Raw genomic sequence first — 18,596 nt, 5'->3', positions numbered from 1 at the left:
ATAAAAAAATGTATGTTCGGTAACAAGTTCACTTCATTTCTTCTTTTAAATAATAAAATCATCGATAGAGGTTCGATAGCATGGAATAAACTCGGTTACCTGTTAATTGTTTATAACTTTATATTTACGCGCGATGTAACTTCATATCCGTCATTGTTGCTAAATATAAACTAAAAAATCACATTGAAATAATGTTTCTGACATGTTTATTTATGTGTATTTGGAGGCACTGTTCCGGGTCCAATATTATTCGGAGTCATCATTGACAGCACGTGCGTCACGTGGCGGGAAAAGTGCGGTCATCACGCGTCGTGCTGGATCTATGACAACGACCAGCTCAGTCGGAACTTCTTTTTACTAGTCGTATGCTTAAAGCTCGGGGCGATAACAATGTTCATACTTGCCCACCAGTTATACAAGGCCCCAAAGGAGAGAGCGGTGAACTATTCGGTTCAGCACAGCGCCAATGGGACGCCGGGCTTAAACGTTGAAACTGTTGAGGTTTAACCTCAAGTGCCTTTTCTGTGATACGGTTTTAATTTCATCCGAAAATTCGAGGGAGACAAAACGAAAGCGAGGCATGGATTGATATGGTAGTTCTCTTTTAGACATTGGATCTCGAGATGTACACTAGTAACAAGCTTCGATTTTAAGATTATATTAAAGAGATTTGGTGTTTGCCTAGCAAACGGGAGGGCACTGGTTCGACTCACCACTTAAAGGTCTTTCCAAAGAAACCAAGGTCTTGTTCTGTTAACGTATCGGACTCCTGCCGTGTAACGTGCTCCTTCATTTGCTTTATTACCGCTACACCTGCAGTCCGGTGATGAACCGAGCGCTCTACCGACTGTAGAGCCGCCAGTGTCCATACAGCATCTCCAGCTTCTTAGAGACGTTCGATATAATCGAGTTTATCCAATAATGCCTAGTGGACTCTCCCATCCTTCTAAAGTGAATCAATCTGTTTCCAAAATTAGGGATGTCTAGTATATTTTTTTCTATATTTAGAATATTTCTTACAGAAATTCCTTTAAGCAAACAGTGCAGACGCAGATGAGACGCCGCATCATGCGGCGTCTCATCTGGGTCTACGCTGTTTGCCAATGCTTTTTTTCTAGACGCTAGGAATAAATGGGTTAAACAAACAGGTTTAGCATTTAAATTAGGAATGTCGTTATATGATCGTTAGCGGGAAATATCGGACACGGAAGACTAACTTAAAATCTGTGGTGCACTTCTCTGAAACCATCCACTGAGGCTTGTGGCCTATGGGTCAACTCGAGTAAAGCAGCAAGAGGCTTGCATGTGTAATTGCAGAAATCCTCTTAATTTTCTGAAAGGAATGCTCCGTGTTGCATTCATGTTTGTTCTAATTCATTAGAAAATGGTACCAGATTTTACGCACTTTTTAATGCGTGCGTGCTAGTGTGCTTTGTGTCCTTATAAGTATGCAATATTTTACATGTAAATGATCGCATTTGCATTTTTAAGATACACTTTGTGCCACTTATAACTATGAAACTGAATGCATTAGATAATTGCAGGGTGCAAAGTACTTCTGATATATTATGGTGTTTACTTATATCTTACAAATAGACCCAACTGTTCATATAACTTTCCCATTGGGTCTGTTTCCAAATATTTTGAACGTGTTCATATTAAAACGATGTTCTTCCAAAACCGGTTATTGTATTCAAAGAGGAATGTGATGGACGAGCACACGACTATTACGGTACACAGTGCATTATACACCATACAACGTACGTGGTACAGTTAAGCCCTCGACCGTCGACTACGGTCTTCTTCATGTCCAGAAACACACTTGCATAACGTGCATAAGGCGCAACAAGAAACGGTAGTTGGGTGTCTACGCATCAATGAATACGGGTAAATGCTCGTATAATCCGGTACATGGGCTTAATGCATGTGGGTAGAGTGTCGTCCCAGATTAGCCTGTGCAGTCCGCACAGGTTAATCAGGGACGACACTTTTTGCTTTTATGGTATTTTTAGTTTCAAGTTAGTCCCTCCTTACCGAACATCTTGTTTAGGCGGAAAGTGTCGTCCCTGATTAGCCTGTGCGGACTGCACAGGCTAATCTGGGACGACAGTCTACCCACATGCACTAAGCCCATTGTTCTCAGAACGCGGCTCATATAAACTCACGCAGTCTGAGTTTAATGTCAGGCATAACTATTTTGATGGAAGTATATTGTGTTTAACTTTTCTGTACGCCAAATCAAGGTAGTTTCACTTATGTTGCGCGATCAAATATTTCACAATCATATTTCATGTGATAAAATGTCGACGTGACATTGAACCATTCTGCATGCTATGTATTTTTATAATGACGATTAATGTAGATTTTATATTTGATAAGAAATTTAAAGTGGAAATATTATAAGATATGAGTTTGTGTTCCATATAGAAAGGCCGTTTTGCAGTGCCGACTTTTTCACATCTTGGTCACCCCGTTATACTGGGTCATCTATATTTAAGGAGACATTTCTAAGTGTTTTTTTTCTTAATTGCACATACTAGTCGCATACATCCTTAAATATGATAATTATGGCAATAATAAAAAAAGTTTGTTCATTTAAGTGTAAAGATGATTTATTTTTTATATAATCAACAGTTGTATGACAAACGTTGGTTTGATTTCGGATATAACTTTTCGGATATTTTGAAATTCAGAAAAAAAGCTACCTTACACGAGCCCCGATAAATAAATATAAAGATTTATTGATCCCATGCGATTGTATTGGTGATATTGTTCGATTGATATAATTTTAATTACGTAACTAAATATTCGTGCTATCCGAATAGTGCTCTAGCCGAAATCAAGTCGGATTCGAATATAATCATCAGTACAGCAATACGATGCATAGCAGTGTGAATCACAACTACGCACTTAAGTGTTAATCAATTAACATGACACATTTTGTAAAGAAACTACACATATCTCAGTTGAGTTAATACATGAATGGATTAATGTCTACTCAAGTTCTTACCAAACACTTCAGGCTTATGGTGACATGTATCCGTTTTATGACGGACCGTGACGGAAATGCAGTAAGGTACTGTTAGAAGGTCTATTAAATGCTCACGATTGTACATATTTATATATAACACATGTATTTAACACATGCACATATTTATAACAAACACATGTATTCTTAGAAAGCCCTATATGGTAATGGTAAAGGCATTTGTATCACAGTTGATATTGACTAAACAAGTAATATATATATAGAGAGACAAACTATAACATGATTCATAATTAAACTGGTGTGATTTAGAGTCCTAATATAACAATACACACTCTTTTAATATTCACTCAGTTAAATGATGTTTAAACGAACAAAAAATGTTGCACGAATAACTGTTTTGAAAGAAAAGTGAAGCAAAACAAGCGACCAAGTAGATGTTGGCCAGGCATTTGCATTTCAAATTTTATAAAAGAATGCATTTAAACTAGCATTGAATAAATCTGACACAAACAATAGTAGATAAATTAACATTATGTAAGACATTATGCACAACTCATGAAACAATATTCATGTATAATGTTTTGTATGTTAATAACTGGTTTAAAATGTTTACACGAAGTAACAAATGCACGCCGGGACAAAATACCACACAACCCTAACTCGATATTTTATATGAGTTTTCTCTAACATTGAAACGGTTGTCGGATGTCATACATCTTGGACGTCAATTTTAATCACGTAGAAAACGTTTTTTTTTGGACCGGGAATAGAAATCCGACGTATTTTTTTTGGATGAAGGTAGACCTTGGTGTTTTTGTGTAACCTTTAAAGGGGCCGTCCAACAGATTTTGGCATGTATTAAAGCTTGTCATTAACTGCTTTAAATGCTTTATATTGATAAATTTAAACATTTGAACTAAAAATCTCCAGTAAAAAATAAGAATACAATTTTAAAAAAAGAAGAAAAAAACGTTAACCGCCACAGGGCTCGAACCACTGACCCCTAGAGTCATGGAAGCTTGGAGTAAAATGTCTACCGACTTTACCACTCCACCATCCACGCTCACGTCAAATGCGGAGGTATTTTTTTAGCTATATAAGCAATCCTCGTAGTTTCCCAAAATATCGATTCGCGTCGAACGACGATTTAATCTGTTGGACAGTCCCTTTAAGGAAGTACCGGTAATGTGAATATCTGTTATCACGGTTATTGCAGATAATTCTTATTAAAAAAAAACGTCAACAATGTAATGGTATTGTCATGTTAAACTGAAAATAAAAAATTAAATTAACGGTTACGCGTCCCTGTGTCAGATAGGTTAACAGTTAGTGTTGTGTAGCCTCATGCCACTGCCTGGGGCGCGACTTCCTTCTTCTTCCTCGGGGTGGACATTTCCTTCATACAGTCATATATTGCCTTTCTGGACCCCGGTGTGTTCTGGAGATACGCGAAATAAGCGGCCCGCATGTGTGGCCGGCTTTTAGAGTGGTACTCGTCCAGTCTGAAATCGGTAACACGTGGCCTAATCATAGATGGATCAGTCATGACTACATGTATGTCCGACTTAACCAAAATAAGTTGATTACATGTTTTACATCAGTTTTCACTGTTAGCGCATGACTCGAATTTATTTTTATGATATAATCTTTTATGTATTCTATGTATGAATTGAAAATAACAAGTTTTATACAAGCCCCTCTAATTAAATTGATGCATTTAATTTAAAGATGGCTTATAAAGATTAAAGGAAAGCAAAAGACGACAAATACACCTCAGCCATTCTAATAACTGAATTGTAAGCTTGTGTAACTTTATTGCATGAAACATTTCACTTAATACAAAACCACGAGCTAGTCTAGCAATAATAAGCAGCTCTGTTGGACAAGCAGGAACCGGAAGTTCACCCTACCTATCCAGCTCCATCCGGAAGAAGTCCTGCCTCGTCCTCTGGTAGTCCGACTTCTTCCGGTCCTCTCCAAAGTGACTGAACGAGCGGATCAGCTCGTCTCTGGGGAATAAATGAAATTCGTCCGTGGAAAACTTAAATTAATACACAATCGTAAAGTGTTGTCCCATATTAGCCTGTGTAGTCCCCACAGGCTAATCAGGTACAACAATTTACACCCACTCATGATTTTCGTTAAGAAGAGACCTCATTGAAAGAAATAATTACTTAAAAGTGGAAAGTGTCGTCCCTGATTAGCCTACGTGGACTACACAGGCTAATCTGGACCGACCCTTCACGCACATGCATGAAGCCCAGTTTTCCTAGTACGAGGCTCTACTATACAATAGTATTGTACATTTTAAGGACAATTTTGTTACGTGAGTATACGTGGTCAGTTACGTCAAACTTTGTTTGGAATTATTAAAATGTTGTAAAATATTCAATTCAAGTCTATTAAATAAAGTCGTAAGGCTATATAAGTAAGATATTTGAAAGGCTTCAAATATTTTCTAACAAATGAAGTCGACCGGTAATTAAAGTCCGAATTTTTTCGGACAACAAATCACGTTGTCAATTAAATATGTTCGTTTGGTCAATTTACCTTCAACTTTCTGAAATCGAGAAACACAAAGTCAATGACTTCTCGCCTATTACGTGACGTGAGGCGACATGTCCTACAATTGTATACACACCTCAACATAGGCACGTCGCTATAGACAAGTTCCTTCGTGGATATTGTATACACACCTCAACATAGGCACGTCGCTATAGACAAGTTCCTTCGTGGGTATTGTATACACACCTCAACATAGACACGTCGCTATAGACAAGTTCCTTCGTGGATATTGTATACACACCTCAACATAGGCACGTCGCTATAGACAAGTTCCTTCGTGGATATTGTATACACACCTCAACATAGGCACGTCGCTATAGACAAGTTCCTTCGTGGATATCTCAGAGTTGGGCGGGTGGATGACAGGGAACTTCGGGAGGCGCGTGCTGCCCTGCTTCGCTTCCGGTTTCTTTTCCCTCGGGCTGAAAATCGGAACTAGATAGTCCTGTGTCTGTGCATGCTCAGTACACACGTTTGTATGGGTACTGACTAGAGAAATGGTCTGCTCAATACACACGTTTGTATGGGTACTGACTAGAGAAATTGTCTGCTCAATACACACGTTTGTATGGGTACTGACTAGAGAAATGATCTGCCCAATACACACGTTTGTATGGGTACTGACTAGAGAAATGGTCGTCTTTTTGATGAAACAATGTTTAGTTAATAATGTTCAAACGCTGCGTGGTTTGTGTGAAAAGAATATTGTTTGCCATCGTGCCGATGACTGTTCTAAACAGATGTGTTTACGAAAGAAAACGTTAAACACTTACATTTCACATATCGACTCACAATAAGACATGCAGCTTATATATTTAAAGTCATGTACGTCTTACAAAATCAACGATTACAGTAAAAAAGAGCATGCAAATTAAAAGAGGCCCAATTAACAATAAATTAAAATGTATACATTTATTAACGGCCGACATAAGGAATTTGTTGTGTAAAGACATGTTTCGCTTTCTAAGATTAAATTACGGTCTACTAATGGTTACCGGTATATTGTGACGTTAGCAAAGGCAAAAGTATCCACAAGTTTCTTTACACAATAGAACACCACAGTTAAACCAATTATTATACATATTTTTTAATAAAATATCGTCTAATTTATTAGATTTTGTTCAAATGTATATACATATAGCGCATTGCATTTGGAATATTTTATAGTGCAATGGTGGGGGATGCATAGTTGTTAATTTTAAGTTGTTAACAAAATATCTTCATAAAAACATGCAATTTAAATCAACAATAATTGTAATGGAAACGAATAATCTAATGTATATGCATACACATGTCAGCAATGTGGCCGCTGTATGTATTTATTTTGCTTTCATGAGTGGTAAAATACCATGAAAACTTCCAGGCAGACAAACTTATCGGTTAGCAAACACATGGTTGGTAAAACTAGATCTTCTTCGTGATAGTTTAACTAAAAAAGCAAATTATTGAAAGCACATATATTTTATAATTTGAAAATGTGTGTCGAGCGATATATGTTGTGATCTGGCTAAAATAAAAAAACTAGAAAAACAAACAAACTAGCGAATAGTAACAATAATTTGTCTCTTTCTACTGTGTCTGAAATTTGAATAATCGTATTCATAATTGAGCGTTTAAACAATATATTGAAATAGATGTAAATACATGTATTTGGAAATAACAGTCTTGACCGATAAAAATATCTTTAAAAAACTTATCACAAAAAGTGTTCACACTGTTATCTCATCTTCAATAACATGTTTTTTTTTATTTAGAGTATTCAAAGGCAAAATATTTAGTAAAACATCGAAGCACTGAAAACACGATATTAGTACTGCATGCCATATCTAAACCTTTCACATTGAGAGGCAAACATACATTAGAAACTTATAGTACATTCATTATTTAAGATGCTATATTGATTCAGATGAAGTTCAAAGGTCATCAACAAAGCAATCTTTTGTCTAGAAATAGGGAAATCCAGCAGCACGATTCCATTGTAACACATGTACCTACCGATTCAATAGAAAAAGTAACATCAAAACGGAAATAGGAAGAAGAGAAAGTGTATACAGAAAAGTTAAGACGAACACCGGCTTGGCTGGTAACTTACTTATTGTGGCTGCTATCATTCGCGGCACCGGCTCTGAATAACAAAGGGTTAGTGATACTAAATTGGCTTACAGGCACCGATAGCCTTCAATGGTTCATCTGGCAGTGCCGTAAGTCTGTTTTACACATGGTTGCTTTCATTGCATGCAGTCAACGACGCATAATGTTCAAATACATCAACGACGCATAATGTTTACATACATCAATGACGCATAATGTTCACATACATCAACGACGCATAATGTTCAAATACATCAACGACGCATAATGTTCACATACATCAACGACGCATAATGTTCACATAAATCAACGACGCATAATGTTCACATACATCAACGACGCATAATGTTCACATACATCAACGACGCATAATGTTCACATAAATAAAGGACGCATAATGTTAACATACATCAACGATGCAAAATGTTCACATACAACAACGACGCATAATGTTCACATATAATGTGTCCGCATTACGTTGAAATACACTATCGACCGCATAATCTTAACCCAGCTTCTCGATTGCATGTGTAAGTTTTTTTTCCCGATATTCCTACATTAATGCAATTGAATTCGTCCGACTCAGATCCTCAACGGGTTTATAGTTCGGGATGTCAAGAGATTTAAAACTGTTTCAACATCTGTTATCTATATGTCACGTATACATAGTTCACGCTTTTAATAACGACTGACATGGACCTAGCACTGGTATAAGCAACAATAAGGGCAACATGATTGAAGGCTTCGACATAAATAAGTTCACATTTTAGCCCAGTATCACCGCTGGCTGCATTGGCAATACAAACATTACAGTCGAACAGTTGAACCATTCGAAAGGTTTATGTTTAGGTTTTCTAAGCCTTGCTGAATAAACGTCTAGGAATTATTCTTTACACGTTAAGGGAAAATGACTGACTTGCACAATTCAGTTTCATGACATTTCAAATAATTTGTTCTCTGTTGGTAAAGGCATTATTTTGTGTCATCTGAGATATTTAAGTGTTACCATGACGTTCGTTAAAAAAAAATCTATTTTTATGAGAATTTACCCAGTGAGGGAATAAAAAAAAAGGTTGACCACGTAGACACGCTATGTGATTTTAAGCATTCAAAGCGTGAACAAAAGGCTCATCAATCATTTTTGTTGACCACGAGCATCACACAAATGTTTATACATGTATGTATTAGTTGCTATTTTTCATTCATCAAAACAAGACAATGCAGTAAAAATGGATTGACGCGGATATATTAAGTGATAGTGTATTTTTTCACATTATGTGTTGTATTCATGCAAAATAAGATCAAGAGCGCTTAAATGGTGATAGACTTGAAAGCGATGATGGAAATAAAACAATTATTTACATTAAAGCTGGTATATAAGCATTTACTATAAAAATTAGATCAACTAGCAAGTATCCGGATTATCCGAAACGAACAAGAACATTTGACAATCTGTCTGACAGTGTCCTGCTTGATAGAATCTGACCGTGACATACGCCAATTGTTGACTTTTTAATATCATGATGCAAAATTTTATTCAATGTTAAATCAGTTTTGTTTAAAGAAGGGTATGAACTTTATTTGTTTGCGTTCAAATGCAAAACATGTATTTGAAAAAAAAGAACTGTCTGTTCGTCGTAGTAAAGGTATAATATATAAATATATTTACGATTTTGGTTTTGGATCGTTGAGGTGGTGCATTTGTTCTATCCGCCGTCGTCGGATTTCGGCAGTCTCGAGTTTGGGGAGCACCTGTCGGTCCATGTTCAGGCTCTGCCATGGGTCACATAAACCGATTGCCGTCTTACGCGTGGTGAACATAATGTCGGGCTCCTGTAAGAAACATGTGTACGCTACTTATGCAGATTGCATAGGCCTAGCAAGTCATGCGTTTTAAATTAAATATGCCATTGGCAGTATTTTTTATGACCCTAAACAGCTTCCGGTTGTTTTGTTTAAAATTCTAGCAAACATTTAACAATACGTTGAACTTATCATCAACATATCATGATTCCACTCAAGACAGCACTTCCTTGGTGAATACGTTTTAGACACGCAATAGGCGCCAATAAATAGCTGCTATTAAGCTGTGATCACACATGTTTAAACATGCATTAACATAAATTCAGAAAAATAATCACGGAATTATTCAACTCTAATTAATATGATATAACTTGATGTCGTTAACACACACAAGGTGGCATTGATGATGAATGTATAAGTAAGCATTTATATAACATAGGCGTTTTATGCCGGGGCATGATCCTTGAAGATTCTATTAGTACGAACAGTGGCATTATAATAGGTTAATATACAGTGTGCATCATCATCCAAAAGAAAAAAATCAGATCTGATATGGTGGCAGGAGTAAATGTTGGAAACATGCTTTGGCGATTATTAGCAATATTTCTTTTGTTTTATTTTTTTGATACAACATATCAGTATACGTATTGCACTAGCATGTCAATTTTAACACGTACTATTGTTATTGTACTATTATGATTTTTTTTCGATGAGATTGAATCGAAAAGAATACAAACAAAATTGAATACATATTCTGAGTTATTGTGCATATACATAATAACAAAAGTAGGTTTGGACAACCTTACCTCTTCCACTTCATCTTCTTTCTTTTCCTTGGCTGCTTCTTGAGGTTGCTTCTCTTTGTAACCTAGGGTCGGCTGAAATAGATATATGGACGCATATAAATTAAAGAACGTTTTTTCCCTGGTATTTTAACGCGTCAGATATTATAAAAATGAAAAGGAAACACTTGCATTATAAAACATACGACACAAAACATTGAGGTTTGTGTATTTAAGTAATACATCTATGGGGTTAACCGTTTTATTTCAATGATACTAATACACAGTTCATAGCAAACTGACTGAATGTCCTAATAATATCTATGTCGCAAGTATGGCGCTACTTCAGTTAAAGGTTTTACCAGTTATATTAAGTATGTACTAAATTCGTACTATGCTGAGAATGCAATCGGTATTGTACAGGTATGAACCATAGTTTGCCTTAATATTATATTTATTTAAATAAACCATATTTTACCATTTAATGACGGTATACCGTGTTTGTTGTAAGGTGTCATATTCCATCGTTCAAAGACGGTATATAAGAAGTAAGGTGCCATATTCAACCATTGATAGACGGTATATCACGTACCATGTTTAATATGAAGTTGACAATACGAAGTCAAATATCACATTAATAGACGGTATATCACGTACTATTTTGATTAGGTAGTTGGCTGTCAATGAGTCAAATATGACCATTTAAAGACGGTATATCACGTATCATGTTGACAAGGTAGTTGACTATAAAATGTCATATATCACCATATATAGACGGTACATCACGTACCATGTTGATTAGGTAGTTGACTATAATATATCATATATCACCATATAAAGACGGTATATCACGTACCATGCTGATAAGGTAATTGACTATAAGATATCATATATCACCATTTATAGACGGTATATCACGTACCGTGCTGATTAAGTAGTTGGCTATAAGATATCATATATCACCATATATAGACGGTATATCACGTACCATGTTGATTAGGTAGTTGGCTATAAGATAGCATATATCACCATATATAGACGGTATATCACGTACCATGTTGATTAGGTAGTTGACTATAAGATGTCATATATCACCATATATAGACGGTATATCATGTACCATGTTGATTAGGTAGTTGGCTATAAGATTTCATATATCACCATATATAGACGGTATATCACGTACCATGTTGATTTGGTAGTTGACTATAAGATGTCATATATCACCATATATAGACGGTATATCATGTACCATGTTGATTAAGTAGTTGGCTATAAGATGTCATATATCACCATATATAGACGGTATATCATGTACCATGTTGATTTGGTAGTTGACTATAAGATTTCATATATCACCATATATAGACGGTATATCACGTACCATGTTGATTAGGTAGTTGACTATAAGATGTCATATATCACCATATATAGACGGTATATCATGTACCATGTTGATTAGGTAGTTGGCTATAAGATTTCATATATCACCATATATAGACGGTATATCACGTACCATGTTGATTAGGTAGTTGACTATAAGATGTCATATATCACCATATATAGACGGTATATCACGTACCATGTTGATTAGGTAGTTGACTATAAGATGTCATATATCACCATATATAGACGGTATATCACGTACCATGTTGATTAGGTAGTTGACTATAAGATATCATATATCACCATATATAGACGGTATATCACGTACCATGTTGATTAGGTAGTTGACTATAAGATGTCATATATCACCATATATAGACGGTATATCACGTACCATGTTGATTAGGTAGTTGACTATAAGATGTCATATATCACCATATATAGACGGTATATCACGTACCATGTTGATTAGGTAGTTGACTATAAGATGTCATATATCACCATATATAGACGGTATATCACGTACCATTTTGATTAGGTAGTTGGCTATAAGATATCATATATCACCATATAAAGACGGTATATCACGTACCATGTTGATTAAGTAGTTGACTATAAGATGTCATATATCACCATATATAGACGGTATATCACGTACCATGTTGATTAGGTAGTTGACTATAAGATGTCATATATCACCATATAAAGACGGTATATCACGTACCATGTTGATTAAGTAGTTGGCTGTGTATGTGTTGTAGTAGGGCTCCAGACTGGTGAACACGTCCGGGTAGAAGTCCCTCCTGGCAAAATAAACCAAAATACTTTAATTTAATATATATTTTTTACTCGACGTTTTGCTTTGCTATATTTACGTTCTTTTTTTTGGTTAAAATAAAGCCGTTTTCTGTTCGGTTTGACAATACTAAATGTGGTGTTGTTTGCACGATTGAATTATTAGAAATTTACCCCTCTTTATATGTACTGTGGAAAAATAACTTGATAATTATTATTTTAAAATTGACTAATCACTCTAAAATAAAACGACCATGAGTCTGGGGCTTGCTTTTTACAGGAAGTTACCACAAAGTTGCATCGCGCAATTTTCTGCGCATTTGAATATTCATGAGGGCAACTAAAAAACCCAGGAAAAAGCACACAAATGCGCAGTGGTTTCAACACAGTGGTAAACAGTATAAAATGCGTAATCAGCATTTATATAGAGAATAAGGTAATAAAGAAAATAGTGATCGGTCCATATACTCTTTATTACATCTGGCGCCTCTAACTGGTCATATAGACGGACACATATATGTGAAGTACAATTAATATTGTTAATTTAACGTCGTCGTTTAACGTCTATTTTAATGCAAGCGGAAATGCAATATTCCAGGTGTTGAAGTTTTAAATGTACATGATGCATTGGTTGCTTGAGGGCCAGAAGTGATAATCAGTCCTGGGGTGATACGGCCTTCGGGGCGATTATTCACTCTGCGGGCCGATTATCGCTTCTGGCCCTCAAGCAACGAGGTATTAACCTCTAAATAAATCATTAATTCATGTTTAATAACAGCACCTGAGTGTATTTTATTGAATATGAGTCGGAAAATGGGGCTTAATACATGTACACAAAGTGTCGTCTTAGATAAGCAGTCAGCACAAGCTAGTCGGGGTCGACACTACACAAAGTTTCGTCTTAGATAAGCAGTCAGCACAGGCTAGTCGGGGTCGACACTACACAAAGTGTCGTCTTAGAAAAGCAGTCAGCACAGGCTAGTCGGGGTCGACACTACACAAAGTGTCGTCTTAGATAAGCAGTAAGCACAGGCTAGTCGGGGTCGACACTACACAACGTGTCGTCTTAGATAAGCAGTCAGCACAGGCTAGTCGGGGTCGACACTTTTCGTTTTTATGGAAAGTTGTTTTTAAAGGAAGTCTCTCCGTAGTAAAAATCCCGTTTAAGCTAAAAAATGTCTTCTCTAATTAGCCTTTGCAGACTGCACAGGCTAGTCTGGGATGACACTAAGTTCGAGTGCATTAAGCCCCGTTTTCCAAGAGCAAGAGCGAGGCTCATAAGCATGTACTCACACTTTGGGCTTTGAGATTTTCTTTGACTCACTACGCAGACTCTCTTTCAACCTCTTCAACTCCGCGTGGAAAAAATCCTTCTCTCGTTTCCTTTGCTCTGCAAACAGCACCATTAACCCAATTATGCCTAGTGAACTCTTCCATTCTCCTAAATATGATCAATTTATCTCCAAAACTAGGGATGTCTAGTATATTTATTTCTATGTTAAGAATATTTCTTACAGAAATTCCTTTAAGCAAACAGCGCAGATCCTGATGAGACGCCGCTTCATACGGTGTCTCATCTGGGTCTACGCTGTTTGCCAAGGCCTTTTTTCTAGACACTAGACATAAATGGGTTAAATGTCTACAAAAATAAAGTTCATGCAAACATTTATGTAACTCATATGACTGGGTACAAAATATTTACTTGTAAACTCTCGAGAAGCCACATTGCAGACAATATATAACACCGCCCCATTTTCAGAATAATCGTCGCGTTTGTATACAATATTTTTTGGATAAAAAAACTAAGCTTTCAATATTCTGCTGTATGAATTTTAATACTTTTCACATAAACATAACTGCTTATTTAATCATTACTTAAATTAAACTTAAAAATCTTAAACTATTTTGGGACAGACCAACAAGAATTGTTTAATGTTTTTAATGTTAATTGGAATAAACGTTAAAATAATAATTAACTGTCAAAACGTTTCATTATATCATAATTATTTCTTACTTTAAACTAATACACGTCTATAAACTATAAAAAATGATCTTAAACAAACGTTTATAATAAATAAGATAGAAGCATATAAGGATATCGAGCGACTGAATTGTTTACGTATATAATACAAAACCATTGCCAAAACACACATGTTTGCTTTTTCAAAAATAAGAATAACACGTTTGCTTTAAAATCGACAAAATTATAGTATTATGATTATTAACGCTGACCTGGTTGAAAATAATTTTAGTAATTTCTTGGTTTATGAAAACGTAAGTATCACCCAAGTTTTGTTACATCTTGTATACAAAAGAGCTACATGTACGTTATTACTAACAGGTAGATATACTGGAAAAGTTAAAACCTACAGTTAGTGATATTAAAAATAAAATGTAAATGAACGTGATATAGATATTTACATTGTAAATTACTTTGCTTCAGAAATAACAGCTCTGAAATATACTGTCATACATCAATTGACGAGTTCTTTTTCAACCTGCTGAAATTTCGCGAATACTGGTAAGATGGAAAGAACAAACTATTTCTCTGAGAAGTGTACGAAAGTTACATATCGCGGTTTTGTTTTAGGCAATGATTAGTTCACACACGGCCTGTGCGAGAATTAATTACGAACCATCTTTGAGAAGTGAAAGTTAAAACGATTAAAGCAGTGAATTAAGTCATTCGGTTGCTGTTATCTGCCTTATTGTGTTCGTATGATGGCGGATTCGAAGAAGGTAGCAAACAGTCGGCACGAAACAACGACAAAAAGGACGCAAATACAATTATCCTGTCATTGTTCGCACTGTTTGTCGTTATAACAGGTATATTTGTCGTTCCTTTGTGTTGGCTAATTTGAAACCTTATTCAACCCCGTCAACAAAATGACATTGATAAGCCGCCATAAAGTTAAGACAAAGGAAAAAAACACACTATTAATGTGTTATAACAATTTAAATAAAGATTTATCTTTAAAAGGAACATACTTGAATTTAAATGAGCAAAAGTATAGAATTGTCAAGTACACATTCATGCGACGTAGTCGCTTAAGCCCATTAACATATCGCTAAATATAAATCATATGTCAACTTCAGACTAATCAGATGAGAATACAGTTGGATGGCGAGAAAGTCCTCATTCAAGTAATTATTATACCGCATGTGACGTAGTAATCGTTGACATATTAATATATGGTATATGTCTACGATAAACATACCGGCGGGCGAGAGTGCCGTTAAGAAATTGGTTCGATAAAGAGTGAAACAGAAATAAAACTATACTTAAATAACGTCAATTATTTTGTTGTGAATTACGTAGTTGCATCAAATAACACTGTACGTTGTAAGTTGAGCGAACTACGCTACTATAACGCTAAATACATTACATAGTATATAATTGTTATGCAACCGGTTTTTCAAAGTAAATATCATTCTAAACTCCCAGAAAGACTGTTAAAATTAACCGTTTATATAAAAAAAACGATAGCATACCATGTTTATGGGGCCATAGACATTTGAATTCGAATTTCAAAACATAATTTTTTAACATCATTAAGATTGCCTCCGTTATCAAATATGTTAAAGTGAATACATTTTATAGTTGCGTCCAAAACTATGTAAATGCTTAGGCGCAAATTGTGGAAGTGTAGATAAAAGATTCAATTAGTTTAAAATTGAGTTGCATTAAAAAGATCATTAATACATCATATGATTAAGTTAAAACATAATAAGGAAATCCAAAGTATATGTATACGAATTCGAAAGAGCAAACACAGAAATAAATCTCTTGACAAATACTACATTAAAATTATAAAAATCAATAAAAGAAACGAAGGAAAACATAGCACGGGGATGCAATTGGCATGCTAACTTTGCTTACTCTCTAAAGGGGTTTCTATTTGTCTAGGGATACTCGTTCGTAGCTAGGACACACACAACTAGAATGTTGCAACCTAAAATCATATAAGTCGCGTTCTGAGAAAACCGGACATAATGCATGTGCGTAAAGTGTCGTCCCAGATTAGCCTGTGCAGTCCGCACAGGCTTTTCAGGGACGACACTTTGCGCCTAAATTGGATTTTTGCTAAGAAGAGACTTCATTTTAACGAAAAATGTCATAAAATCGGAAAGTGTCGTTCCTGATTAGCTTGTGCGGACTGCACAGGCTAATCTGGGACGACACTTTACGCACATGCATTATTATAAATGCCCATTTTTTTCAGAACACGACCCATATGGCTTTAAACATTTGTTCAATTTTTAAAAATGTCCTTTATTCGATTAATGTAACAAAATGCTTCATCATTTCCCTATCTTGATAAACGCAAATGAAATGTTCAGTAATGGCGGAATCTTGAACAAAATAAATAAATCAATCAATTTTGTCACATATTAATGTAGAAAATTAGATGAAATCGACGACCATTTCGGCTATAGACGTAGACGAAGGATGTCGACGATGATCATTGGTAGTTTAAGACGGTTAGTTCTAAATGTGCTTTTTGTTAATAGGGTGCGTTAAAACATGCAGTTAGCGTGCAAACAGTTATAAAAAGACAGAAAATATGCGCAGGGTGTTAAGATCATGTGCAAGGGAAATCATGCGAAAACTGTTGACATAAATTTCCAATGAGTTCCCTTAAATAAAGTGTTAACCGACATTCAGATTATCCGGACAACGTACTTATACTTAAAGCCGAGAAATTCATGCAAACCATCAAATTCATGCATACTAGTATATTAACTAATTAATGTATTTTTTCCTGTCTATTTTGATATCCTTATATATTTCTATTTTACTAGCATACACCATACTCGAGATTAAAGTTTATCGATAGTAATATACTCGCCGTCCTAAAATGGTTCACCTGTATTAAATCCAATGGTAGTGCGAGGTCGGCTCGGAACGCTTTTGCCCGACGTTCGAGAGATGGCGCGTGAAGTTTGTGTATTTTCTCGAGGAAATGGGTAACCACGTGTTGGCAGGCGCGCGCTCTGGGACTTCTGCTGTTTAGTGTGGAGATTTGGTGCTGATGAGACGGGTTTTCGTTGCAGTGTCACCTTTCTTGTGTCTTGTTTCTTGCTTATGGTCAATGTTTGCTTATCTGGTTGGGATTTTGATTGCATCGTAGCTTGCTTAGTATTGTTGCTTTGTACAACTGGTTCCATTTTATGCTCAACTTCTTCTGGCGCTTGTTCGTTTTCATCAAATCCAGCTTTAGATTTAAAAGGAGTTTTTATAGTGTACCCGTCTTCTGGTGATGTTGCAGTGCTTTTTTCATCATCGACGGTTTCTTCTTTAGTGTCATTCTCAAGCGTTTCATCTTCAGATTTCTCAGATTTATTATCTTCTACTTGTTCATCATAATCAGCGTTTGTACGACTTGGTTCGGTATCTTTCTCCCATTTCAAGTGACCGTGATCATCAGTTGCCTTGTCTGTCGCTGTAGGGGTTGTAACCCTTTCGTGTTTGTTTTCGTTCAACTTGTCATCATCGGTTTCAAAATAATTAGTAAGAACATGGTTTTCAGTTTTAACTTCATCTTCAACTTGATCGGAATTATAAACGTGGTCAGAATCGGACCCAACTCTGCTATTTAATGAGTGACTTTTAACATCAGTTCTCTTTGTTTTTGTGTCGTATTTGATTTTTTCATTATCTGTTTCCACACTATTTGCCGGTGCTTCATTAGGGTAAGGCTCGGCAAGAATCCTCGTGTCGGATTGTATTTTATCATCGTCCGTTTTCCCGTTATTTGCTGGTGCTTCATAACGTATTGACTCATCAAGAATTTCACGAAGAATTCCTTTAGTTGTATCCTTCTCAACTTCTCTACCCCTTGCTTCCCCGAAATCAATGTGATCTGAATCGTTAGACTGATCAACATTTTCATTTTCAAGACGTGGGTCAGGATCATTTTCATGACTATTTGATTCGCTGCCTTCCCCAGATCTGGGTTTACTTTGTTCGATCTTAGAAGATGAACTGTCGTGAAATACATCGTTGCCCGACCCTTAAAATGGGCGACATCATGATGTCAAACATGCAATCGGGTGTTAGAAAATATTAAAGATGGAATCTCATGGTAAAGGGAATTTTTCTATGGATAAAATTATCTGCAGTGCTATATAATATTATTTAACAATTGCTGTGCATACTACTTGTTAATTTGAAAAACACCTTT

General features: G+C 35.8%; 2 protein-coding genes across 4 annotated transcripts in view; one reads left to right on the top strand and one right to left on the bottom strand.

The window, feature by feature from the left end:
- LOC127857165 (solute carrier organic anion transporter family member 4C1-like) overlaps positions 1-1,680 on the top strand; it is a 28,097-nt gene extending 26,417 nt beyond the window's left edge. Inside the window, exon 15 of the mRNA XM_052393571.1 lies at positions 227-1,680. Coding sequence (XP_052249531.1) covers positions 227-507 — 281 coding nt within the window. The 3' untranslated portion in view covers positions 508-1,680. The remainder of the gene's footprint in view (positions 1-226) is intronic.
- A 914-nt stretch (positions 1,681-2,594) lies between these two features.
- LOC127857154 (myb-like protein X) overlaps positions 2,595-18,596 on the bottom strand; it is a 30,315-nt gene continuing 14,313 nt past the window's right edge. Inside the window, exons 4-12 of one of the 3 annotated variants that reach the window (XM_052393551.1) lie at positions 17,280-18,425; positions 13,705-13,801; positions 12,341-12,419; positions 10,255-10,326; positions 9,315-9,478; positions 7,647-7,679; positions 5,851-5,976; positions 4,900-4,998; positions 2,595-4,491 (exon numbers count right to left, since the gene is read on the bottom strand). In XM_052393551.1, the coding sequence (XP_052249511.1) occupies positions 4,332-4,491; positions 4,900-4,998; positions 5,851-5,976; positions 7,647-7,679; positions 9,315-9,478; positions 10,255-10,326; positions 12,341-12,419; positions 13,705-13,801; positions 17,280-18,425 (1,976 nt within the window). In that variant the 3' untranslated portion in view covers positions 2,595-4,331. The remainder of the gene's footprint in view (positions 4,492-4,899; positions 4,999-5,850; positions 5,977-7,646; positions 7,680-9,314; positions 9,479-10,254; positions 10,327-12,340; positions 12,420-13,704; positions 13,802-17,279; positions 18,426-18,596) is intronic. The other 2 variants (XM_052393552.1, XM_052393553.1) reach the window with 2 other exon arrangements.

The sequence above is a fragment of the Dreissena polymorpha genome, chromosome 14 (assembly GCF_020536995.1).
Source record: "Dreissena polymorpha isolate Duluth1 chromosome 14, UMN_Dpol_1.0, whole genome shotgun sequence".
Lineage (NCBI taxonomy): Eukaryota > Metazoa > Mollusca > Bivalvia > Myida > Dreissenidae > Dreissena > Dreissena polymorpha.
Note: the sequence above shows the minus strand (reverse complement) of the source record. Positions and strands in the feature narration are given on the sequence as shown.